We start from the raw sequence: 27040 nt of genomic DNA, 5'->3' as shown, positions 1-27040 counted from the left end.
AGAAGGAAGATGGTGAAAATGTTTGGACAGCATATCAGGGTGAATTTCAGTCTGTTTGTCTGAGCAGACATTATGGAATAAATTAAGACCAGGGGCATCATCTATGAACAGGATTTCATCCAGCAAGCTTTGAGTCTAAAAAGAACTTTCACTGTGTGAGACATCAGATCTCCAGTGAAACGGAGGAATGTCATCCCCAGGCAGATCAAAGAGAATAAATGTCCTCTAAGGGAGGACATGAGCAATGTCACTTTTGTTTAAATTAAATTAAAGCCATATTAAGCAAAGCATTTCATGTTCTACTCTTTTGCACACTAACAATGTTTAACCCCATCAACAGTAAACTAGAGGATAAAAAATAAATAAAAAAATCTCTTATGGAATATGTTATGGATGCCCACCCGACCTCAAATAAAACTGGCAAGAAGGATTATGTGACCAGAATAACAACGCCAAAAAAACTGACCAAATTGTAGACACTCAGAAGGAGCGCCTCGATGCATCCACTGCTCTGCAAGTCTCTGCTGGAGGAGACTGAAAGGTAGCACCATATGAGCTCTGGCAGGAACTGAAGCGTGAAAGTCCTAAGGTGCTTCTCTCTGCCCCGATAGAATTCAAAGAGCTGGTGGCAAACTGGTTCCAGTAACTGCAAGAACAGAAAACAAAATTATGCGAGAGTTATGTATGAAGAGAATTCAATTTTCATAAAACATTACATTTCCATAAAACATTCATTTCAACACTTCAGTTTTAGAACCTTTTGACAACGAAGCAGCGGGTGAAAGAGGATTGGGGAGTAACACGTTTAGAAGGCAACAGATTTCAACTGTGCATGTCTCAGATGGTGCCACCATGTAAACCCATCTGTAAATCACTTTAAAATAATAATCTCGTCATGTAGTCCTTTAACCAAGCAATGGTAAATTGTAAACGTAATTATCGTTTACATATCTTTACATATGTTTTTCAAGAAGTAGCTTTCTTGGAATCACATAAAATTGAGAGACAATGGATTAAAAGAATTGAAACTTATTAAAAAAAAAAAATCACAATCTGTAATTTGTTGAGCAAAAACCAGCTTTTCGACGTGCGTGGCGAAGTTGCTGTATATCTCAACACTATCATGGAACTTTAGACCTGTTCCCTTATCAATCTTTTCATATTTCTTAAAGGACATACTCGTTTTCCTGGCACTATAGTGCCCTGAGGGTGCCCCCACCCTCAAGGACCCCCTCCCGCCGGGCTCTGGGGAGAGGAAAGGGTTAAAACGTACCTTTATTCCAGCGCCGGGCGGGGAGCTCTCCTCCTCCTCTCCGCCTCCGATCCTCCCTTTCAGCTGAATGCGCATGCGCGGCAGGAGCTGCGCGCGCATTCAGCCGGTCTCATAGGAAAGCATTTCCTAGGAGGAGATGCACATTTTGCCGTACATTAATATCAATATCTGACTCAATTAGGAGTTCCCGCTGGCCTACTGGAAGATACTCAGATTTCTGCAGTAGTATAAGTCCTGTGTTTTGCGTAAGTCCCATTTTATTTTTCAAATTGATTCATACATTTCTCTTTTTTGTTTTATGTAATGTTGGCAATGTGTACCATTTGTCTTCTCGTTATTAAAATATTAAAGATTAATATCAATCTAATTTGACTGAGCACCAATATACGACTTCACAACTCGTAAAGAAAAGGTTGTAATTCATGTTACCACACTTGCCAGACATGAGGCCTACAATGGGTATCTTTGCAGCCCAGGGGTGGAATGGCTTACTGGGATGCCGGGAAGTTTCCCAGTAGGCAGTCTGCCCTGGGGCCACTTTGTGATGTGGCCCTCCCGCGGGCCTCGGCCTATCGAGCACTCCATAGTATGGAGTCATATCTGGCGGCTGCACTGCGGCACTGTAGTGCGCAGAGTTGCTGGCTGCATGCAGAGCTTGGCCAGCCATTCCCCCTTCCCTGCTGCTCTCAGTGCCAGAGGAGAGTTTGGCCTGCTTGAGCAAAGAAGGGATGGACTGGAAGATGGCTTAAGGTAGGGGAAAAGGGGCTTGGGGAACCTTTCTGTAGTGTATTAAATTGGGGGGTGAGGGATAGTGTATTAAATTGGGTGAGGGAGATGGAGCAGTGTGTCAGAGTGAGGTAGTGTATTAAAGGTAGTGTATTAAATTAGGGGAAAGGAGGTGGGGCAGTGTATTAGAGTGTGTTAAATTGGGGGATGGAGGGCAGTGTATTAAACTGAGGGAGTGAGCAGTGTATAAGAGTGGTGGGAGGGAGCAGGCATTGTATTAAACTAGAGTGGAGGGGAGTCAGTGTATTAAATTAGAGTGGTGGAAGGGCAGGTGGTATATTAGATTGGGCGGAGGGAGGGGAGGCAGTGTATAACAGAGTGGTGGGAGTGGGTTCAGTGTATTAAATTGGGGGAAAGGAAGAGAGGAAATGTATTAAATTAGCGTGGAGGGGGCAGTGTATCAGATTGGGGGGGACAGTGTATTAGATTGGAGGGGGCATAGTAAGTAGCCTGAAGTTAAACTTTTGAGTTAATTATATATATGTACCCAGGATTACATATTGTTTGCATGAGAATGATGCAAGTACCGTAATTTTAGTTTATGTTGGTCTGGGTTGAACTCTTTTTTTATTTTTTTGTGGCCCACATAAACTTAAACCTTGTTTATGTGGCCCGTGTTAGCCTTGAGTTTGACATGATTGGTGCAAGGGATGGATATAGTTATATATATATATATATATATCTGATACAAAGTTGTAGTATGGACTAATCACCACTGGAATGTGATGCCAGTCCTACTGGTCGTCATGGCAATTACACAATTTCAGTTCGATGTGTGTTAACCATGTCTGGACTGAACTGGATAATGATATCAACTGCTAAATTTGTAGTGCGCATTTAAAAGAACACAGAGCATCACATGAAAAAGCGTAATACAAGTTATAGGTTATTTTCAGTGTTTAATTCAAGGGTGTAATTTCCAATAAGACAAAAAGGACCAGCGCCCGGTATGTGCAATTTATAAAGTGGTCAGTGCATAGGCATATATAATGATGCACAAATGTAAGACATGGTTGATCTTAGTGTGGGAACCTGATATTGTTGTAGATTACGAGAAATTTGTAGAATTTCATTAGTACTCTAAACTGGAAATCCGAAATTAGACTGTTACAGTTGGAAAACGTTTGAACTGCCTACCTCCAAAGGTACAATGATCTTGGCATAATTGGCACAGTAATTGCCAAAGTAATTTATTTCACCTTTTGGCAGAACATATACCCTGCTAGACCCAGAACAGCTACGTTCAGCATAGATGAGTGAACAATTATCCATTGTTCTCAGGAAAAAGGAAAAAAGAAGAAAAAAAAAAAAAACACAAGAAAAAGTGCAAGAAGGCAAAGCAGATTTTCAGATATGCAATGTGGTCTCATATACTTCTTAAAGGAGAACATTTTGTTATATAAGCATCCGATCTTCAATCGTTAAATTAAGCACGTAAAAAAAATAATTAAAAAGTATAATTTAAACAGATAGAATATGAAGTGTGCTTTTAACTGTCACAGACATCCTTCCTCAAACGGAAATGAGTGTGTATACAAGGGGCATTGTCAGTGCCAGGATTTAACACCTTTTCATACTAATGTGTCCTGGCTGAATGTCTTTGCAAGTTTGAATAGACAACATCATGACCTATTTAAGCTCCTGTACAATAATGTAAATTACAGCTTTATTCTATCATTGCAAAATAGAGACATGTCAAATTGCTATAGCAGACACAGAAGACCCCCATCAGCCATTCATACTTGGAGCATTTAGTCAAAGACAGACAGCCACGGGCCTGACATAATATGAAAAAAGGCCATTCTTCTTTAAAGAAATATAATGCATATTTATGTTTGCTTTTAAAAAATTATTATTTTTTTTTTAAAAAAGTCATTCATAACAACCTTCATTATTCTAATAAATATTCGGCAAACCATTCAGCACACACTAGCCCGGTCCCTTTGAGAGAAAAGAATGGCACATTTAATTAATAAACCTTATTGATGTGGTATTCAATAAAACACACACAAAGAGTAATGCTCAAGGTCATCCACATGCATTCACAAAGCACTAGCAGAATCACGTCGGGGGCGGGGGGGCGGAATGGGGGGGGCCTCGACACAAGGTGAGGAACCAGTGTATTGCTATACTATTCAGGAAAACGGTACAAAGATCCTTTATTTTATTCCATAAAAAAAAGGATTCTCAACATAAACAGTTTCATCACTTTGCAAGTAAATGATCAATAAAAGCTGGTTGGTGGGTTGCTAGGCTGCAGCGGAGATCTAAAGTGCCACCTCCACCTACTCCTATTTCAAGAAGGTAAACATTTTATGAATCACACATTTGTACCCTCCCCCTTCCTGTATCATTTACAGGATTATTTGTCGGCTTTACATGTTGCAGAAAGTGAACTTTCAAGGTAATAAAAGTAGCTTGCCCTGACAAAATGGCTAGTCCCCACGATGGTTTGCCACAATTACTTGGAAAGTAATGCTTAAAGCGGCACTGTCACACACAACCCTCTCCCGCAAAATAAGTATTCCATAATTATAAAATCTTTATGAAATATTCATACTGACTGTGTTGGAATTTCACTGAAATTCACAACAACCTGCAGTATCATGCAAAGCAATCATTGGCTTAAGGCTTGTGGATTAACCGGATACGTGGCTTGTCCATGAATCAATTGATTGCTTGCCTTTCATACCTTGTTCAAAATAATAATGAACACACTCAGATATTGATCATTATTGTTCACTTTAGGCACATTCTTTCAAATATGAACGGTCGTCTACTTACCTGTTCTAAACGGTCTATGGCCTGTAGTTACAAAAATGTGTGTGTGACAATAAATTTTAATTTATTTACACTATGTATAATCAGTTTGCTACAATGTTTTTTTTTTATTTTGTTTTTTTAAATGGACACACTTAAATGAACACTATAGGGTCAGGAACACAAACACGTACAAGCCAAACACAGCCCTGGCCAATCAACATCTCCTCATCAAAAATGCATTGAATCAATACATATCTATGTGGAAAGTTCAGTGTCTCCATGCAGAGGATGGACACACTGTGCAGCACTGACTCAGGAAGCACCTCTAGTAGCCACCTGAGGAGTGGCCAGTGGAGTTATGCCTAGGCTGTAATATAAACACTGCATTTTCTCAGAAAAAAAGACTGTTTACTGGAAAAAGCCGGAAATGAATGATTATACTCACCAGAACAAATACAATAATCTGCAGTTGTTCTGGTGACTATAGTGTCCCTCTAAGCCCTGTAACCACTACAGCTTTTTGCAGAGGTTACGGTCATGATAACTCATGAGGCCAATTGTATTTGCAGTGCTATTGGTAGAATCTTGTAGGTAATTTCTGTAAAATGCTCTAAAAATAGACAACAGCAAAGGCAAACTATTTCACTATGCGAGTTGAATGATTTAAGGGAACTTCTCACTTTACCCAGAGATCAGGTCTTGAGCATGGCTATCCTTTAGGACAGGAGTAATATGAGCTATGACCAGAACCAATAGGTATGGAATACAGACAACATGTGGTATTAATTATTTGTTTACATTCTCAGAGTTGATTAGACCTGATACACTGATATCAGAAGCATTTGAACAAAAATATATTCTTGCTGTATATACTGCATTTATTGCTCCTCATACATTATATTTCTATACCTTTCCTGCTTTTTCAATTTGATAGCAAACTCAGATCTGCGATGGATTGTCTATATTGTTCCACCAAAAAACTCTCTTGGAACACAAAATACTGTTACTTTACCAGGACAGTAAGAGCTATGGTTCTCAGTTTATTTCTCCAGTTTTCTGCAGTCTTGGTGTAATTTAATTGTAATATTTTTTTTACATTTCTTTATTTATGACAGCCAGCAAGTACAGTGCCAAAAATGCAAGATTGGTTACAATAAAGCACATTATAACCCCTTTGCAGAGAGCTGTTCCATAGAAGTGGTTGCGTCCAATATTTGGAGATCTCCCAACTCTTTTCAGTTGGAGAGCTGTAGTCTGTAGTTTTGTTACTATGACTGAAAGTTGGCATTTTATAGGAAAATGAAATCTAACCGAACGGACAGAGAACACAAAAAAATAATAACTAGGAAAGAGCAAGGAAGTTGGGAAGGTGGGTTAACTCAGTGGTTCCCAAACTTTAGGTTCAAGGCGCCCTTAGTATTTCAGTATTTTCCAAGGCACCCCAAGTCAAAATTTCTAGGTTGCATATCTGTACAGCGCTGCAGCATTTACTGGCGCTATAATGTAATGTACAGTGTTGGTGTTTGAAGGGGTGCTTGTATATAGTTATTGTGTTTTAATACAGGGGTGGGTCTGTATGTAATGTTTACATTTGATTGCAGGGGTGTGTCTGAAAGTAATGTTCACACAAATGTACATCCGCATTTAAAAGTGAAGTATTTTAGTTTGAATGCAGGGGTGTGCTGATATTTTACTGCTTGGATATATGCACGTACATACATATGCATGCACATTCACACACAGATGCATATAAATACACCGACACATACACACAAATTCATATAGACACCGACCCATACCCATACACACACTGACATAAACACACAAGCACCCTGACACACAAGCATTGATACATGCCCACACCATGACACAGCTACACACACTGACATAAAAACACACACACACACACACAGATGTGTGCTCCGAGACAGAAGCACAATGACCACACACATTTTATTATATATATATATATATATATATATATATATATCTTGGCCTGGAATTGTGAATTGTGGGAGGTACAACTTGCCCTATATAAACGCAATACAATCCAACTACCTGTCAGCGACGATCCCGGAAGTGCCCCTCCCACCACACCCTCAATTTATTATTTCTCCTAGGTGGGCCCTCTTTTACAGGCCTAACCTCACGTCAGTTTCGGCACACCTCAACTGACTTGCTAGTACTAATACTGCTTATTTTTCCATTGTCTAACGTCCTCGTAATGTGCCGTACACATATATATATATATATATATATATATATTTATTTATTTACACACACACACACAATTTTTATATCTCCGCCACCCTCCTGTCAGCTTATCTTATGTGTCCAGGAGGGTGGCTTGGAGTCCTGCTGCTGGTGGGAGTGAGGGGTCTGGAGCTCTTCATGCTCCTTTTCCCTCACGCTGCGGCTGCCTCCCTGCAGGATGGTGGGAGGAAGTGACAGGCTGTAATTTCCTCCCAGCCGGTCGACACTACAGGGGTCCGGCCGTGGCACCTGTCCAGGCCCCTGTTCAGCAGTAATGTTTTCCCTGTGCTCTAATCATAGCCGCGGCACGCAGTTTGGGAACCGCTGGGTTAACCACTGCTAAATAGCAGATTTAAATATATTTTTAATATATGCACTGTGACAATTTTAGTTCAAAATAAAATGCACCTTCATTAATTTCTGCTTGGAACAAGAATTACTTTACCAAAAAGAATTGTACTTTTACATAGGTAAACACTAAATTAGGCCAAAATAATGGACACATTCTCATTTATAATTATCTTTGTGGTGGCAGCTTCTTTACTAGAATAGGTATGGGTAGCAAAAACATAGGAATTTGTATTATTCTCTTTGGCCTAGTAGAGATGAAAAGGTATTTTGAAAGTGAAGCGGCCACCAGTTACTTACTATACTCCCTAGCTGTGATCTTCTTACAGAGCTTGGCCCTTGCTCCTCCTGCGATCTTCCTCCTCTTTGTTGAAGACATGCTGGTTTCATGCTCAGCATCCCAGTGTCTAAATGGAATGACGTCAATCACTCCATTCCCATACTCCCTAACCAGCTCTAGCAACACCAGCTAGTGAGTTACCATAGCAAAAGCACGATGTTTGCTATGGGTGGAGAGCAAAGGGTCAGTCTGTGTGAAGTCCCTTCTGGTCTCACTGTCAATCAATTCTTAATCGATTGTTTGGCATAGAATCAAGGCTGGACAGGTGGAAAACCTATTTATAAACCGGTTTTATTCTCCCAATCTATACATTTGCTAGCAAAACGGTTTGCAAACCACTCATGGTCATTGGAAAGTGCATGAAATTTCCCCTCTACATTGTGCCGAGGCTTTTCTTGGTACCTCAAGAATTTCACTTTCATTATCCACACAAATTTGTGTGTCCATGTTAAGTTGCAAGCACTGAGCTAAGACTCCCCAGCACACACAGTCTATTGGTTCTTAAAAAGCTAAGGAGGTGTGGAAGGGATAGAAGATTAGGTAGTGCTATAGGTTGTGTGTACCTCACTTGGGGGCTCCTGGATGACTTCATAGATAGCAGATACCAAAGAACTTCGCTCTGTTAGGCTTGATGCATAGCTAGTTAGGGATGCTTCTGGTAGAATCTGAAAGAAAGAAAAACAAATCTAAACACTAAGGTAACCCCTCATCAAACAATTTTCTACACACTTATTTCATAAAATGTAGTTACACTTTGTCATCAGACTATTATCAGAATGGAGTATAATTTCCTTTCCTTCAAATGAATCCTTAAAAATCGATAAAAAAAAAAAAAAAAAAAAAAGTGTATGAACTTGCCCTTCCCCTCTGATCTAACACTTATGCTAGAAATACTCTGTCACATATTTTGTTTGAAAATTAAAAACATGTACATCTGAAAATCCAATTACTTTTGGATGCATTGCCATTTATCATTGCGGTAATTATGCCACACTTTAGACAGCAAGCTTCTTTGAACCAGGGCTCTACCCAATCTTACTCCAATTTACCTACATAATTTCTCAGTTTTAAAGTGTTTCTGCTATCCGTTGCACAGCTCTTTATAATAAGATTAGATCTGTGATTTATATTTAAAAACAGAAACATTCATAAATCCAAGAACAGCTGTAAATCCATGTATTAAAAAGATAACATACCCACAAAGGTGATTTCCTCACTATACATATACAAGATATGTGGCATGTGCCTTTAATAGTGAACAGCAAACCAAACCCAATGTGCATGCTGTAAAGCAGAATGCAATGAATGTCCCACGCACTTAAACTGGCTCTTGGATGAATATGTGTTAATTTAATAGATTATTAGAGCGGTGAATGAATAAACTCTAGTATAGATCTGCCCCCACCCTTCTAGGTTAATTCTACTGCAACTATGATTCAACCACTAAACTAATCAAATAGAGGTTGAAGGTCAAGAACGTTGCAAATTCTCCTGCTAGCTGCATAGTATTAACAGAATGTGAAATTATATTGCACATAATGACAGGGAAGCAAGTGAAGGGGGAAAAAGACAAAAAAAAAAAAACACCCCCCAAAAAAAAAAAAAACCGACTAACCAAAAAAACAAACAAAAAACAAGCCTAAGTATTTGCTATCAAGTTAAGCATATCATAGAGCACCTAAATTAACTATTACATATCTCCTAAATCAACCCCACAAAATATATTATTTTAGCTAAATGGTTTATGTTTTGATTATGTCTATTTTCTGCCTCAGAGCAGGTTACGTTGATGTGTTCTGCTTCATGTGCATTATCTGCTGCACTCCGTTACAGCACCACTATCCTTGGCTATTTTGATTTAGGGATCTATAGACAGATTGCTCTATCACATCATGGAACTTCGAATAGAACAGAAAAGCATGAAGGGTGCTAGGACTGCATTACCAACCACCCTAACAATTATTTACATACAGAAGATGACTCAAAATTCTGTAACAAACAGATGAAACAATGTTGACCGTAAAAGGATCATGCTTGGTTCCAAATAAGACAACAATTATCCACAAAAGAATTTATAAGGAAGATTAGTTGGTGCACAAGAGCCCTGTGCTGTGAGTCCAGAGAGGGGGCATACATTTTGTTTAAAAATGGGAAACTGTGTACTTTACATTGGGAGGACTCAACCAAGTCCATTGTAAAGGGACACTGTAAGCACCAAAACAATTTTAGCTTAATGAAGTGGTGTTGGTATATAAATAGTGCCCAATTTTCTACCAATTAATAGTTAATTAACTTTATTTATATAGATTTAACACCACCATCCCTACCTGTGACTTACAGAGCCTCCCTACACACTTCCTGTTAAGAGAGATATCATTTTCAAACATCCTTAATTGCACAGCAATTGAATTTAGAAAGTCTTATCTTCTGGTCTGTTATTAGCCTCATGTGTGTGATTACTGTTATATTAACAAAGCAGGAGCCAAGAATGTCTACATGAAGCTCACTGTACTGCAAGTCCTGATTGGAAATTAATTCATTTTTTTACATAGAAGCTCTAAATCCCAAACAAAAGTGATTTAATTTCTAAATGACAGAGAAGTGAGCCTGCAGGACATGATATATACACCAAAACGTCTTCATTAAAGTAAAACTGTTCTGGTGTTCAGAGTATGCTTTAAACCCCTTAGAGGGATTCTCTAGTGCCAGGAAAACAAACCTGTTTTCCCGGCACTAGAGAATCCTGCAGTGCCTCCCTCCCGTCCCTCCATCCCACGTCGCTGAATGGGTTAAAACCCTTTCAGACACTTACCTGAACCCAGCACGATGACCCTAGGCGCTGGGTCAGGCTCCGCCCACGCTCCTCCCCTGTCGACAGGGGAGACTTAATGCACATCCGTGCACGCGCATTAGACCTCCCCATAGGAAAGCATTATTCAATGCTTTCCCTGTGGGGATTTCGGCGACGATGGAGGTCATCATGCATAACGTGTGGACGTCCAGCATCGTTTAGATGACCAAAAGTAGTCTAAGAACCCTGAAGACCCTCTAGTGATTATCTTGTAGACAGCCACTAGAGGAGGACTTAACTCTGCAAAGTAATTATTGCAATTTATAAAAACTGCAATAATTACACTTGCAGGGTTAAGGGTGATGGGAGTTGGCACCCAGACCACTCCAATGAACTGAAATGGTCTGGGTGCCTACAATGTCCCTTTAAGGATGGAGGCAATTGCACAAGTTCTGAAACAAAATAAAAATTTACCTCTATTTACCCACACTTATTATACATTAGGAGAAATAGGGCTTTCATTTCACATCAAATATTTATATATGAAACAATTTATAATTAATAAAATCGTAACTAAAAAAAAATAAGTGAGAAATTAAGAAATGTTATTTTGTAACATGGCATGTTAACTGCTAATGTCGTGTGTCTGTAGGTGCCGTAGAGTGTGTGTGTGTAGGTGCCGTAGAGTGAGTGTGTGTAGGTGCCGTAGAGTGAGTGTGTGTAGGTGCCGTAGAGTGAGTGTGTGTAGGTGCCGTAGAGTGAGTGTGTGTAGGTGCTGTAGAGTGAGTGTGTGTAGGTGCTGTAGAGTGAGTGTGTTGGTGTGTGTGTGTGTAGGTGCTGTAGAGTGAGTGTGTTGGTGTGTGTGTGTGTGTAGGTGCTGTAGAGTGAGTGTGTTGGTGTGTGTGTGTGTGTAGGTGCTGTAGAGTGAGTGTGTTGGTGTGTGTGTGTGTGTAGGTGCTGTAGAGTGAGTGTGTTGGTGTGTGTGTGTGTGTGTGTAGGTGCTGTAGAGTGAGTGTGTGTGTTGGTGTGTGTGTAGGTGCTGTAGAGTGTGTGTGTGTTGGTGTGTGTGTAGGTGCTGTAGAGTGTGTGTAGGTGCTGTAGAGTGTGTGTAGGTGCTGTAGAGTGTGTGTAGGTGCTGTAGAGTGTGTGTAGGTGCTGTAGAGTGTGTGTAGGTGCTGTAGAGTGTGTGTGTGTGTGTAGGTGCTGTAGAGTGTGTGTAGGTGCTGTAGAGTGTGTGTGTGTGTGTAGGTGCTGTAGAGTGTAGGTGCTGTAGAGTGTGTGTGTGTGTGTAGGTGCTGTAGAGTGTAGGTGCTGTAGAGTGTGTGTGTGTGCGTAGGTGCTGTAGTGAGTGTGTGTGTGTGTGTGCGTAGGTGCTGTAGAGTGTGTGCGTAGGTGCTGTAGAGTGTGTGCGTAGGTGCTGTAGAGTGTGTGCGTAGGTGCTGTAGAGTGTGTGCGTAGGTGCTGTAGAGTGTGTGCGTAGGTGCTGTAGAGTGTGTGCGTAGGTGCTGTAGAGTGTGTGCGTAGGTGCTGTAGAGTGTGTGTGTGTGTGTATAGATGCTGTAGAGTGTGTGTGTAGGTGCTGTAGAGTGTGTGTGTGTGTGTGTGTGTGTGTAGGTGCTGTAGAGTGTGTGTGTGTGTGTGTGTGTAGGTGCTGTAGTGTGTGTGTGTGTGTAGAGTGTGTGTGTAGGTGCTGTAGAGTGTGTGTGTGTAGGTGCTGTAGAGTGTGTGTGTGTGTAGGTGCTGTAGAGTGTGTGTGTGTAGGTGCTGTAGAGTGTGTGTGCGTAGGTGCTGTAGAGTGTGTGTGTGTGTGTGTGTGTAGGTGCTGTAGAGTGTGTGTGTGTGTGTAGGTGCTGTAGAGTGTGTGTGTGTAGGTGCTGTAGAGTGTGTGTGTGTAGGTGCTGTAGAGTGTGTGTGTGTGTAGGTGCTGTAGAGTGTGTGTGTAGGTGCTGTAGAGTGTGTGTGTGTGTAGGTGCTGTAGAGTGTGTGTGTGTGTAGGTGCTGTAGAGTGTGTGTGTGTAGGTGCTGTAGAGTGTGTGTGTGTGTAGGTGCTGTAGAGTGTGTGTGTGTGTAGGTGCTGTAGAGTGTGTGTGTGTGTGTAGGTGCTGTAGAGTGTGTGTGTGTGTAGGTGCTGTAGAGTGTGTGTGTGTGTGTGTGGGTGCTGTAGAGTGTGTGTGTGTGTGTAGGTGCTGTAGAGTGTGTGTGTGTGTAGGTGCTGTAGAGTGTGTGTGTGTGTAGGTGCTGTAGAGTGTGTGTGTGTAGGTGCTGTAGAGTGTGTGTGTGTGTAGGTGCTGTAGAGTGTGTGTGTGTGTAGGTGCTGTAGAGTGTGTGTGTGTGTAGGTGCTGTAGAGTGTGTGTGTGTGTAGGTGCTGTAGAGTGTGTGTGTGTGTGTGTAGGTGCTGTAGAGTGTGTGTGTGCGTAGGTGCTGTAGAGTGTGTGTGTGCGTAGGTGCTGTAGAGTGTGTGTGTGCGTAGGTGCTGTAGAGTGTGTGTGTGCGTAGGTGCTGTAGAGTGTGTGTGTGCGTAGGTGCTGTAGAGTGTGTGTGTGCGTAGGTGCTGTAGAGTGTGTGTGTGCGTAGGTGCTGTAGAGTGTGTGTGTGCGTAGATGCTGTAGAGTGTGTGTGTGTGTAGGTGCTGTAGAGTGTGTGTGTGTAGGTGCTGTAGAGTGTGTGTGTGTAGGTGCTGTAGAGTGTGTGTGTGTAGGTGCTGTAGAGTGTGTGTGTGTAGGTGCTGTAGAGTGTGTGTGTGTGTAGGTGCTGTAGAGTGTGTGTGTGTAGGTGCTGTAGAGTGTGTGTGTGTGTAGGTGCTGTAGAGTGTGTGTGTGTGTAGGTGCTGTAGAGTGTGTGTGTGTGTAGGTGCTGTAGAGTGTGTGTGTGTGTGTGTGTTTAGGTGCTGTAGAGTGTTTGTGAGTGGTGCAGTGTGTTAGAGGGGCGCAGTGTGTGTGTGAGTGAAGGGCGCAGTGTGTGTGTGAGAACATGTTTGGAGGGACTGTGTGTTGGGGGGGAGGCAGATAATATATATGTATTTTTGTTAATAAAAAAAAAAACACAAGCATTGTATCCCCCCTTCCTTGTTACCTTATGCCTGGGAGGGGGGGCATTGCTGCAATCCCTGGTGGTCCCAGTGGTGAGTAAACTCTAGCTTGCGCGGCTAACCGTAACTCTTGTGATACCGGAGTGTTGCCATGGCAACGCTCATGAGCTCGCAATAGGAACCGATTGGGCTACGATTTCTCAGGAACGTTGCCAGAAGCTGGGGACGAGCTATGCATCTCGTTGACATCATGATATTAGAGCAAAAGGGTGTTCTACTAAGTACTAAATATGCTTGCCATGAAGTTGCATTTGTTGAAACCACTTGAATTATGTGTTGTGTTGAACTATTTCAATTGCAAACAGTTGAAAATGTGAACATTTTTGACAATAAACCTGTTATTTTGATTTTGATTATAACTGTATTTGTGTTCAGCGAAGTGTTGTGAGTACAAAAGTACTCCCCATGTACAGGTTTTATGGTGTTTTTGCTTGCAAATTAAATTCTCTGGACTTTCTGCCTGGGTTATCAGACTCCTAATATATAATTAATAAAATCACATAATTATGTAAAAATAAAACCAATATACACAGAGTGAAAAAAACATAAAATAATAATAATAATAATAATATATATCTTAATAATAACATCATTATGCACACATAAATATCTCTCATATATATATATATATATATATATATATGAGAGATATTTTTTTTGCATAATGATATTATTAAGATATCTATCTATCTATATATATATATATATATATATATATATATATATATATATATATATATATATATATATATATACACACACACACACACACACACACACACACCTCTAAATCTATAATGTGTGTATTTATTTATTATTTGTGCATAATTATGTGATTTTAGGCATTATATGTTGGGGGATCTGCCTGAATCAATCACGCCAATCCGAGTCATGTAATCAAGGTGTCACCGCGATCACAACTCTGATCGATGGATTGGCTGCAGGAGGACTGCCTGGGTTGTCAGGTAGTCACCCTGATCAGATCCGGCAAACGGTGAGTATTTGTCCTGTAGGGAGGACAAGATCCTTAGGACCTCCTTTTATAGGCAGCACAGCATGCATTAACATCGGAAAAGGTTAGACACATAGGTCACTGTGTATTGCCATAAAGCTAGGATAAGTTTATCTGGTGAAATCAGGTATGGAGTATGGACGTTATGGCTGCTGCCAGGTCCATATGAATAAATCTGGGATGTTTATTATTTCTGCTCTGCTCATTACATATTAATCAAATGGCACGTTACTGTGTCTGGAATGCCAATTATTTCCATAAGTAATCAAACAAAAAAATACATAATATTTTTGCACAATCATTGCTCTTTGAGATGTTTTTCATGTTAGAATTACTGTATTAGTACTTACTGATACCATCTGTTACTTATGCTTAATCCAGACATCCATGTCTAATGTGAACAGAATATGTTATTTTCTACAACACGCATACTTGAAGCAATGTGTTATTACCTTAAACTCTGATAGCCATTCTTCTACAACTCCTTTCTCCGTAGTCACCATCTTCCCACATCTGGTTTTATAGATACGTTAACCTGGGCAGAAAGGGGGGGTGGAGGGGGAGGGAGAAAGTTAATACATTGTATTTCACGGAAAGTAGAAGATAATATTCCCAATGAAGAGTTTCGAACAGTTTGTTAGTCAACCGGAACTAATCTTACCCACATCTGCTTTATGTAATATGACAGAAGGTAGTAATACATACGACCCTTTATGTTGGAAAACCCCATGCACATGTCAACTGCAAGGGTGAAACCTTTAGATTTTATAAAACCTAGCCTTTCATTTTAGCTCAATCTGTGGCAACTTGCAGCTCCTGAGACTAAAAGACAAAATCCTTTAACACTAACAAAAATATTTCAAACAGTTTAGTGAATTACAGATCCCAGAACTTTTACACACAAGACAAGAAAAGGGGAAAGCCCTGCTGCTAAAGAGGTTACGTTTTACAGTCATTTCTGGGGTCAAAAACAAAAACAAAAACTGATCTCCGTAAAACCAATTCCATTTAGACTAAACAAAGGAAAACTTTGAAAACCTTTTCTAAAAATGTTTTAAAAGTAAATAAATAAGAAGTTCTGGCTTCAATGCACAGTTTGGCAGATACATTATTTAGTCTTTGATAGCTTTGAGTCTGGAACTATAAACTAAATTTTAAAAGCGGTTAAAGGACCACTATAGGCACCCAGACCACTTCAGCTTAATGAAGTGGTCTGGGTGCCAGGTCCATCTAGGGTTAACCCTGCCTGCTGTAAACATAACAGTTTCACAGAAGCTGCTATGTTTACAAATGGATTAATCCAGCCTCTAGTGACTGTCTCATTGACAGTCGCTAGAGGCGCTTCCGCGCTTCTCACTGTGATTTTCACAGTGACAAGACGCCAGCGTCCATAGGAAAGCATTGAGAATGCATTCCTATGGACTGGCTGAATGCGCGCGCTGCCGAGGAGGAGGAGAGTCCCTAGCGCCGAGGGAGGCCAGCGCTGGAGAAAGGTGAGTTTTTAATCCCCTTCCTCCCACTTCAGCCCGGCGGGAGTGGGACCCTGAAGGTGGGGGCACCCTCAGGGCACTATAGTGCCAGAAAACAAGTTTGTTTTCCTGGCACTATAGTGTTCCTTTAAGGTCATTTACTAAAGTGGGAACGATTGGGAATTCAAAGTAGATTTCAAATTTAAGAACAAAATAGTTGAACTAGAAGCAGAGCTTACATGGATATAGTTTCTAATTGGGATGTTTTGGCCTTACATTTGGAATTCACTTCTCACTTTTGTGTTTTTTGTTTAACAAACTTGGTGATTTTGATGAATGATAAAATACTGGACAATTTACCAGTGAGAATGCACATCGGGATGCTCATATTCTCAGCTGGAAAAATAAGAAAGAACCCCCCCCCCCCCCCCCAAAGCAATTTTGCAGTTATGTGGATTATAAACTATAAAAAATACTGTTTTCTAAAAACACTGGTCATATCGTGGGAGTGAAGAAGACAGCCAGCCAGGATTTAGAAATTGCTTCAAGTCCAACCATGCCAGACATAAGGAGTAAGTAATGACAGTATTTTTCGTTTTCCCTTTTCTTTGCTGCTAAAAGACTGATTGAACTCTATTTATAAGTGGGGGTTGGGGTTTATGGATGTCTATTGCTCAAGGCGAATGGGTTTAATGTACAAATTTAAAGCTTCCAGACCTCTTCTCAGAGGCTCAATATGAAACAATGACACACTTTGTGCTCAAGTACACGTCAAGAATATTAATGTTTGCACCTCGTATACCCTGTAGCACTGATGCCTAAACTCTGCCTTGGCATCATGGCATGTATAATTTAAACTGCTCCATAGTTTATTTGTATGAAAGAACACATCATAAAGCACATTTATAAGTAATATTAAAGACACATAACACTACAGGCTATACAATTAAAATGGCCAAATCAGATTTCTATTATCTATTGTTAAAATAATAGAATCCCTTAATAAAAATCAAATCAAATTTGAGAAACCAGAGCATTTTATCATTCTTCTGGAAGACATTTATAATCTAATTTTACCATCTTTCCAAAATGAAAACGTTGTTTTTTCCCCCTCTGTGTATTTGTCCCACATCCTTTTAGGTCATAAGCTTGTCTGGGCTCTCTTTACCTACTGTTCCTGTATGCCAAATGTGTTTTGTTAGATTTGTTTGCCTTGTTTTAGCCACTGTACAATGCTGTAGAATAGGTTGGTGCTATATAAAACAGACTTGTTCATCACTTGCATATTAATCACTTGCTTAATCTATAAACTACAGTTGACAAATGTTATAAATTGTATAATTCTAGAATGAATACGCGCTGAAAATGTATTTTTAAAAAAATTAAATCCTATACACAAGCAGAGCAGGAAACGGGCCACCTTAAACACATGGTGTGAAGTGATGAAAAAGCAACAATTGTGCACAAAATCTTCCTGTCAAAAGCAATCCATTGAAAGCTGGGCATTCAAACGGGAGACCATTATCACTCTCTGGAGACCCTAAGCCGGATGACGATCTCAGGATAGAGACTCTACTCATACTTTCGAAAGGTCTTCTCTACAATGGGGAATGTGAATAGCCAACAGTATCATATTCTAGGCTTCCCCCACTGGAGGATCTTCGAGACCTCCTTTGTAAAAGCAGCACTCTGCAACTCTCGCCGATGGTTGACATCAGAGGCACTCCAGAGTGCTGAAAGTTCTAAAAGCTATATAAAAAGTGCTCATGTGACATGGAAGAAAGGAACTCTAACCACCAGTCAACCTTAGAGATCTTGTCCTAAAAGGTCATTGCCAAGAGGTGCAACTTGGACTTGAGCCAAAAGGTTAATCTGGCAAAAACGTAAGGTAACTGACCTGGCAGAGAACAGTTTCAGTCAGGGTGTATTAAAATAACCCATTTTCTTGTTCGAGTAATGAGATGTGTTACTGTGAGGGGATCTCAGCTAGTAGACCTAAAATCTCCACATGGCATATACAAGCACATGTATCTGTTAGTTACACGTAGTCAACAAACTGTCATTAATGTACGGAGCATGTGCAAGAACTGAAACCACATTCCATTCTCTCCTAAATTCCATACTGCCTGTCCATTTAAGGTAATCCTGTGTATCCTATTTGCTGATAAGTGTAAGAGTACAGATGGGGGATGTATGGTCTATAAAATTATTGTAACTCCATGTGCTCAGGGCTCAGACATTTTGGACATGAGTTCAGCTGAGACCCGATCGGTGAAAATGAAGATCTTTGCTTCCTGAACTAACCTTGTTCCGGACTCTCTGTGCGTGGCTTCTTCAGAGTTCTGCTATTACAGTAGAGGAGTCCATATTTTGCAACCAGTACACCCTACACATGTGAACCAATAAGTAATTCTCAGAGAGTGACAATAGCGGGCATAAGTAGCTGGAGCCATACCATTTAATCTGGAATTCCATAGGTTCAAATCTCTTCCCTACCTTCGGTAAGGGACAAAAGTGAAACCTGATCAGTAGTCATTTACACAGAAGCGATAGAGAAGGTGTAACTCAAAATACATTTCTAAATTTCACATGGCTAAATGTGAAAACAAGGAAGAGGAGTATTGCCAAGAGATCACAAGCTTCTCCACACTCATTGTGTACCTAACTATGTCTCCCATATGAAGAACTCAAAGGAAATGTGGGTAGATAGAACGCAGACAGATTCCAAATCTGGAACTTACATGATGTGAATCAACAATGGATATACCTTGTCTGGAGCTGATCACCCAGTCATCCACAATGGGCATCACTGATGCATCACTGAATTACCTGAAAGGGTCAAACGAACCAACTAAGAGAACATGCACTTCTCACTCAACTGCCATACTGGACTTAGCAACTTCAATCTTTTTAATAAATAATCTCACTTGGGTCTCAACCTCAGCAAATCCACCTTCTTCCTTGAAGGCAAAAACAAAACTGAAGTATATGGAAGTGGAGCTGGAGAGGGAGGAGTGTGACTAAGCATTGCATTATGGGCTCTTACAATATAAAGAAGGAAATATAAATATGTCATGGAATTATGGCACATTGCCTTAAACAAGAAATACTGACATATATACAGATAGGATGTTACACACAGACATCACTAGGTAAGAACAATGTTCATGATTTATATGTTTGATACTACAGAAGATAAACAGATATAAAAAACCTAATACAAACAAAATACAGCTTTCATATAACAATCAAGACACTTATGTAGAGAACAACACTGATGAAAAGAAAGTTGTTGAGACATCTTGACTTATGCTGCCTAAGCAAAGTAAACAAGCCTTAGAAATTTGGAGGTACAGGACAGAATTGTGAACCGTTTTAAGACTACTGACTGAAAGAGCGGCCAGCTGAAAGTCAACGCTACAAAACTCATGCAGCGGGGAGATTACAGCATTCGTGGTAAATACAGGATATTAACGTGCACCTGTATGCAAACATAACTGTGGAGATACTTTAAATACATACATCATTCTCTCACCACATTACCAACAATTATGCATATTATTTTAAAGACTAGTTACAGATGTAAACATACTTCAGAGCAGCTGATCTCCGCTTTCACTTGGTTGAAGCTTTTTAAAAAAAAAACTCCAACACACCATTTAAGTGCAAAACAATCATATATTCTGAATGTTGTATGACGAGTAAACGTAAAAATAGTTACAGCTAAATCTACAGAAATAAAAATGATTAATGTTGTTATGGTGAGATCAAACTGAATTAAAAAGATATGACTTGGTTGTGTGCCATTTCCATATCCTAAGGTAGGCTTTATTAACATAAATAAAATACAAACAAAACATCACATAGCCAGCAGGTTTCCTTAAATGTCCCAGAATGACATCTTGTATATGCAAATAAGCACAAACAGCTGTCAAACAGCATTCTGTGAGATTTATGGCAAGAAATTTCATATGTAGAGTTTGCACATATGATATATTAAACAGAGGGCTTAAAAATCAGCAGCAAATCTTTGCACATTCAGGTAACTTTCGTTTAACATCGAAAAGACCGGTGTTCCCTGTGGAGAATTAAAAAATATCTAAAAACAAATTCAGAACAAATGATATTTCCTTACTGGCCTATGCTTAAATCAGTATAGTATATACATTTTAAGCATATGGCAGTGTTCCGAATACCAATTAAATGACCACTCCACACCCATAAAGCACTTTAACTTGCTTCTTAAGTGCTTTATGGGTGAGGAGTTTCCCAATAAAAAAGGCACTTTAGAAAGGATTATTAATTAAATACCCTACTAGATGTCAATAAAACAGCCTGGGAGGATTCTTCCTGCTTCCGTCATCTCCCCTGAACGAAAGGAAGTGGCAGGTACGCTTTACTTTAACGCGCCTGCCTGGCGCATACATCCTCTCAAATCAGACAACTTCTGAACGCTGTGCAACGTGTGCAACATGCGTGCAAACAGGTGCGCGTGGTGCATAACGTCAGAGACTTCTCAATGAGAAGCCACAGATAGGATATTTATTGGGGGTATAACGCATGCATGTATTCATTGGGGATATATCTACTAAATAGTGTATTTAAAAAAAAAAAAACGTTTTAGTGTGGAGTGGTCATTTAAATACCTACACTATTTAAGCTAGAAGATCTAGATGAATGAAACAATACATCTCAGGGCAATGTAACATGGCTTGTTTCCAAATTAACTAGCTCCTTTATTTAGTATAGATATTTCAAAACTTCATAATTCCAGTTCCAAGATTATATTTTTAAATCTCTTCAATCTAGAACAGATACATTTATTATACCCAAAGTTGCACATTGCATGGTTACTTACTTTCATATGTAAGTGTGTACAAATTTGTACCTATATTACACTCTGGGAAATGGTTACAAATATATTAAAGTTATTGTATTCCCCTTTACTCAATCATATTTTCCTGCCAGTTATGCAACCAAGGGTTTTCAAAGAATTTGCAGATAGGGAATCTAACGATCGTGCCATCTTCATTCTGACAGTGAGATCAGTTCTAATAACTCCCAAAGTATGTTTGAATTTAATTAAAGGGAACTCAGATCCAGAACAGCATATCATTATTATGGTACCAGAAGTCCCTTGCCTTTGCCGTCCGACGCCTTCCAAAATTACTAAAGTAGAAGTTCTTATTTACACATTAAGGATATTAATTCCATCCAACATATGACAATTCCCTGTCGGAAAGTGAAAAGCTCCCAACAATGTGCAGTAAGCAGTCTGGACTATGGTCAGCAAGCAGAAAAGGTGCAGGCAAATTATGCATCTGAGCAGGTGACATAAGAAAGTGGGACAGCCTGGCATCAATGCATGTCAGGTTGACTGACAGCTTTGCTTGCCGGCCCCACTCATAGCCTCACATGATCAAAGTTCTTTGAAAGCGCTCTGAGCCTGGGCTCAATGCCCTGTATACATTTAGTGCAGAGCTAGAGTTTGTGTGTTTATTAGGAACAATTTCCTTGTGTACACAGACGCATCATATCAGTGAACAAACCTGGGACAGTGGAACAGAAGAACATAGTCTGGTCTCTCTCACTGAATCTGGGACAGTATGGAAGTATGCAGTGTCACAGCGGATGCTCTCAGTCAATAAACTCAATCCAAATAGGTACAGAATATATCATATCTAATGTAGATGGGAAACTTAATTTAGCTTTAAAACGGGCAAAAGAAAGGAGCAGCCATGTAAGGGTCAAACTATTCAAAAGCAGTTTGACTACTTACTATGGGATACCACCAGGAGACTCCGGAGCAACTACAGCGGGTTGTGGTTATGGTGCTCAGACTGTCTCTTTAAAATCAAATCAATAGTTTTTACTCCATGTGGAGGGTGTCAGGAATTGAATGTGTAATAAAAAAAAAAAGTATAATTAAATTTAAAAATATAAAAATCTTAAAAAAAAAAAAAAAATCAAACTGGTAACAGGAAAATAGCCTCAGTAAAGAAAAACAATATGGCTGTTTACTACAAATACACAGGTTTATTCACAAATTAGTTCAATTAAGTTAAAAGTATCCAACATTTCGTCAATTACAAATATTTTTTATAACAAAGCTAAGATATGAGCCCTATGGGCCTTATTACAGATGAAAGATATCCCAAAAGAAATTGACGTAATCCCCTAATCCAATGGTTATAAAAATATGAATGTCCTGTGTGTCAAACAGTTGCACATTGGCAAAGGAATATCAACACTGCACTCCAGAGACCCCACTGAGCAACAATGACGCCAAAGCTCCTCAATTAAAATACATGCTTTCACTATCACATTCATCAATCTCATTTCCCTTTGGGCTACCCCTGTGGTGCTTTGAGACAAATAAGAATGAAGGGTTAGCGATCTAGGCTTCGGTTATGGATAGAAAAAGGATCTGTGTCCATTCAAGAAGGACAATACCAGCTTGGATATGTCTATAGACCGCAAAGGAGTTTCCAATCTTTGCAGACCCAACCATTTGGAAGTGATAATTTAACAACGTAATAATTGGTTATTTTTAAGTCTTTCAGGAGAACAGTGGAACCACAATTAATTCTATTAGAAAAATAAATTAAAAAAACAAAACTGAGCAAATGATTCTGAAATAAATTGCATGTCGCTTTATTGAAGAATAATTCATTAGGAAGGAACAATGCTGAATAGCCTTTAAATTTAATACAAAGTGCAGAAACATCAGAGTTCTAATCCAGATTGTTCCTGTTTACACTTATTAGGGATGACTCAAATGATGATTCCAAGGAAAAATCTACAATTTCAGACATGTGGATTTGCCAATGGGGACAGAGCCAAAGCCAAGGGATTGCTGCTCTGCACAGCTGTGCATAGTTGCACATTAACAGCTCTTAATCATAACTCTACTTTAGTGATAAATTGTAAAGGGATGCTTAATCCCGATAACCTGATAATCCTGAAAACTTTATTGGAGCGAGAATAGTTTGTTTGTTTTCACTTAAAAGTACACTAGAGGCATCAAAACAACTTTACCTTAAAGGACCACTATAGTGCCAGGAAAACATATACTCATTTTCCTGGCACTATAGTGCCCTGAGGGTGCCCCCACCCTCAGTGTCCCACTCCCGTGGCGCTGAAGGGAGAGGAAGGGGTTAATCCCTTACCTTTTTCCAGCGCCAGGCTCCCTTGGCGCTAGGGAATCTCCTCCCTATTCTGACAACCCTGGCTGAGTGCGCATGCGCGGCAAAAGCTGCGCGCGCATTCAGCCAGTCCATAGGAAAGCATTCTCAATGCTTTCCTATGGACGCTGGCGTCTTCTCACTGTGAAAAATCACAGTGAGAAGCGCCACTAGAGGCTAGATTAACCCATATGTAAACATAGCAGTTTCTCTGAAACTGCTATGTTTACAGCAAAAAGGGCTAAACCTAGCTGGACCTGGCACCCAGACCACTTCATTGAGCTGAAGTGGTCTGGGTGCCTATAGTGGTCCTTTAATGAAGCAGTTTGGGTGTATAGATCATGACCCTGCAGTCTCACTGCTCAATTCTCTGCCATTTAGGAGTAAAAGGAACACTATATCGTTATTTTACTCCTTAAATAAGGTAAAAACACCTTTATGCCAACACTGTGCGGATCTGCTGGCTGTGGTCCGAACCCTGATCCACCTCCTTGGCTGACATCAGAATTGATAGTCTTAACCAATACAGTGCTATCACATAGGAAAGCATTGGATTGTCTGAGATCATCAATTCTGATGATCTCAGACAAAGAGGCAGAACAGGGGGCGGAGCCAACTACCACCATGGCCAATCAGCATATCTTCATAGAGATGCATTGAATCAATGCATCTCTATGAGTAAAGTTAAGCATCGCTGAACGTTCATGCAGCACATTGTTCAGGAAGTAAGGCTGTACATGTTACATGCAGGGAGGTGTGATAGGGCTGTATATACAAAGTGATTTAAGTCCTAAATTGCTGAGTTGAGAGGTAAGTCTGCAGTGGAATGATATATACACCAAAACCACTTCATTACGCTAAAGTTGTTTTGGTGACTATAGTGTCCCTTTAAATAAAACTAATGTTAAAAACAAGGCTACAGCAGTAGGGGAAAATGTATGTACCTAGAAAGTGTCTGCACATGATATGTCCCAGTCATCATATTTGGATGAGTCACAAACAGAACAAGAATTTCATATGAAGCTGCTAACGCTCACATTAAAGGCAGCTGGATTGTGACGTTTTCTCTCATGTTAAATATGGTGTGAAACAGCGTGAAGTTCTGAGACAGAGGGTTTGGCTGTGCAGGCAATTCGGAAAGTGACACTGCTGGTGGGAGTATGGAGGTTAACAGTCTCCGAATATTATATGGAAGCTCCTACCACTTCTGCTCCTACCACTGCAGAGATGCCTTGGATTTTGATGTTGTTGCGCCGTAGTTGGTCTTCCAGGGATGTCAGTCGTAGTGACATTGTTTGGTGGCGAGTATGGAGAAGTTGTACTAGATCTTTCAGGTTAGTCACAATGTTTTGGATGCCTAATATGTCTTCCTCCGTAGCCTTTATGCAGTCAGTGTTCGCTTGGATCTCTGTGCGTACAAGCACGAGGTCAACTGCCATCATTCTATGGAGATCCGCAAGGACCATTTTAGGGTCCTCTTTAGAGGTTGGTGCCAAGCTATCTGCCTGTTGTAAGCTTTGGATTTGCTTCGGCTCAGGTTCCCGGCCATGGAGTTGGCGCGGCAGTGGTATGGCCGGCCTCAGCCGGACTGGTCTTTGAGGTTGTGGGCCTCTGGAGCATAGCGGTGATGTCTCTGACGTTTCATAACAGGGGTGTCAAGCAGCGGAGACAACCAAGGTTGCTCTCGTGTGCCTGGGCTGTGTGCCTCTATGAAGCTGTCTAGGAGTGCCTCTAGGCCTCGTGGCGTTGGAGGGTGGTAGGCCCCGGATTTGCGCCTCAGTTTGGATTGTCTCGAGGTGTACTGAAAGGCATTGATCCATGCAGAGAGGTGCCCTGTATTCAGTTTTCAGGATTTCAGAGCTTGATGGTATTTTGGAAGGGTGAGATTAGGCGAGTTTTGCTAGGCCTGTGAGGAGCTCACAGAGATGATGTCTGATCAGATTTATGCGTTAGCCCCAGCCCCGCAAGGGGTGCCATTCTAAGGACCAAAATCCCTACAACACACTGTACCTAGGGTCCACTCATTCTCTCTCCTGCTGGTGCAGAGAGACGGAAACTCTGCTAAGAACTTCTGTTAGCTATTCTGAGCGAAGACATGTAGTGCGGAGCTAGCTCATTGGCCAATGAGCCAAGCCTTGAACGGTTAGGTTTTGATCAGGCCATGTCGTGAGGTAGCAGGGAGTGGTGCCCAGTGGACCCCATGTAAGTTGTCAAAATGTTAACATGTGGGTTAACTACTTTCCTTTGGAGGGTGCCAAGGCACTTCCACACTATAGTGTGCTAAAATGGTTATGGTGCTTAAAGCGTTCCTTTAAGTTATAACTATTGTGATAGAATACTAGCATTTCTGTAAACTTGAATAAATAGCTCTGCCATTTAATTGCACAACCAGTCATTGAAAATTGAAAAGACAGAAGCAGAAAAGCCCAAGCATGGCGTTACTATCGGCGATCTTTTCCGCCAAGCACATGCGGGCCCAAGATTGTCGCCGACATTGAGGAATACTCAGACTCCTCAGAGGACTTGATCCCGTTGGAGGGTACTGGCGGACTGCCTCCTTCGACTTTACCGCAACCCGCCCCCAAGACACAGGACCGGTGACCGCAGCAACATTAAAATTCATGCTGGGGGATCAGCATAAAATACCCCAAGCAGATGTTGCCCAGCTTTGACTAGGTCAGTGAGATCGGTGCAGTCTCATAGGAATAGTGGAGACCTCATCGTGAAAAAACTCGCAATCCATTGCGGAGCTCCGACTTGAAATACAGACGCTCAAGATGCAGCACGCTAAGCATGAGCAGCGCTTCACGATGCTTGAGGACCACAGACACCGCAACAATCGGAAGGTCAGAGAGGTCTCGGAGGACATCCCTACAGCGGAACTCCCACACCTAATGCAAAGATTAATAAAAATGTTGCTGGCACCTAAGAAAGCCAGAAGTATCACCCTGTGCACAGGCTTCAGGGTACCGAAGTCCCGGAAGGTGCCAGCATTGGCTATAGAAACGCACAAAGCTACCTAGCATTAATCTACAGTTGTAGACCTGTCATGGCCAAATTTCGAGGGAACACACCCGAATAGACCCTTAGCCACATTAGCCACATTAAAAAAAAAAATAATTTTTTTTATTATTTTTTTTATTTTTTTTTTTTTTTAAATCCTCCGCTCCCGACATATGTTATACGGAGATGCATTGTTTTATGCCTGTTAACACTATTGTTTGTTTTATCTGATATCTATATTGCAACGTGCCTATATATGCACTCTCATGCTTAAGAGCGGAGCATAAATAAAGAATCATAAAAAATATTTTATATTAGATATATAAATATATATCTCTGTCTCATGGCGGATTTGATCAATATAAAGCTGCAATGATGGTTAACATATAGATGTATAGTTCCTCTTTTGAATATGTATCTTTGTATTGCACATGCACTCTGCAAAAACATGTATAGTAGGTCATTCTTAATAAAAAAAAAAAAAAAAAAAGAATTCATAATTAAATACAGATTTCCTTGTGATCAGATGATGGGGTGGCGGATTTTAGTTGTGCTGTATGTTGGCAGACAGTATATTTGCCATTGTGTTGCACTGAACAGAGGAGTAGTGTATTGTTTTCTGTCCCTTACTTCTAGCTATGGTGTAACCTGAGGAAGTGGATTAAAAACATGCAGGGTAACTGAACAGTATTTCACTAGAATTTTGACACATTGCTGTGGTCAGCCGTT

At 40.5% G+C, this 27040-nt stretch overlaps 1 protein-coding gene across 3 annotated transcripts in view; it reads right to left on the bottom strand.

Annotated features, from left to right (window-relative positions):
- Positions 1 to 27040, bottom strand: part of HYCC1 (hyccin PI4KA lipid kinase complex subunit 1) — a 123573-nt gene that overhangs the window by 53600 nt on the left and 42933 nt on the right. For all 3 annotated transcript variants that reach the window (XM_063452381.1, XM_063452380.1, XM_063452379.1), the window contains exons 2-4: positions 15108 to 15190; positions 8327 to 8428; positions 467 to 646 (exon numbers count right to left, since the gene is read on the bottom strand). In XM_063452381.1, the coding sequence (XP_063308451.1) occupies positions 467 to 646; positions 8327 to 8428; positions 15108 to 15158 (333 nt within the window). In that variant the 5' untranslated portion in view covers positions 15159 to 15190. The remainder of the gene's footprint in view (positions 1 to 466; positions 647 to 8326; positions 8429 to 15107; positions 15191 to 27040) is intronic.

The sequence above is a fragment of the Pelobates fuscus genome, chromosome 4 (assembly GCF_036172605.1).
Source record: "Pelobates fuscus isolate aPelFus1 chromosome 4, aPelFus1.pri, whole genome shotgun sequence".
NCBI classification, from domain to species: Eukaryota; Metazoa; Chordata; class Amphibia; order Anura; family Pelobatidae; genus Pelobates; species Pelobates fuscus.
The sequence above is the reverse complement of the archived record's forward strand: the minus strand, read 5'-3'. Positions and strand labels throughout refer to the sequence as shown.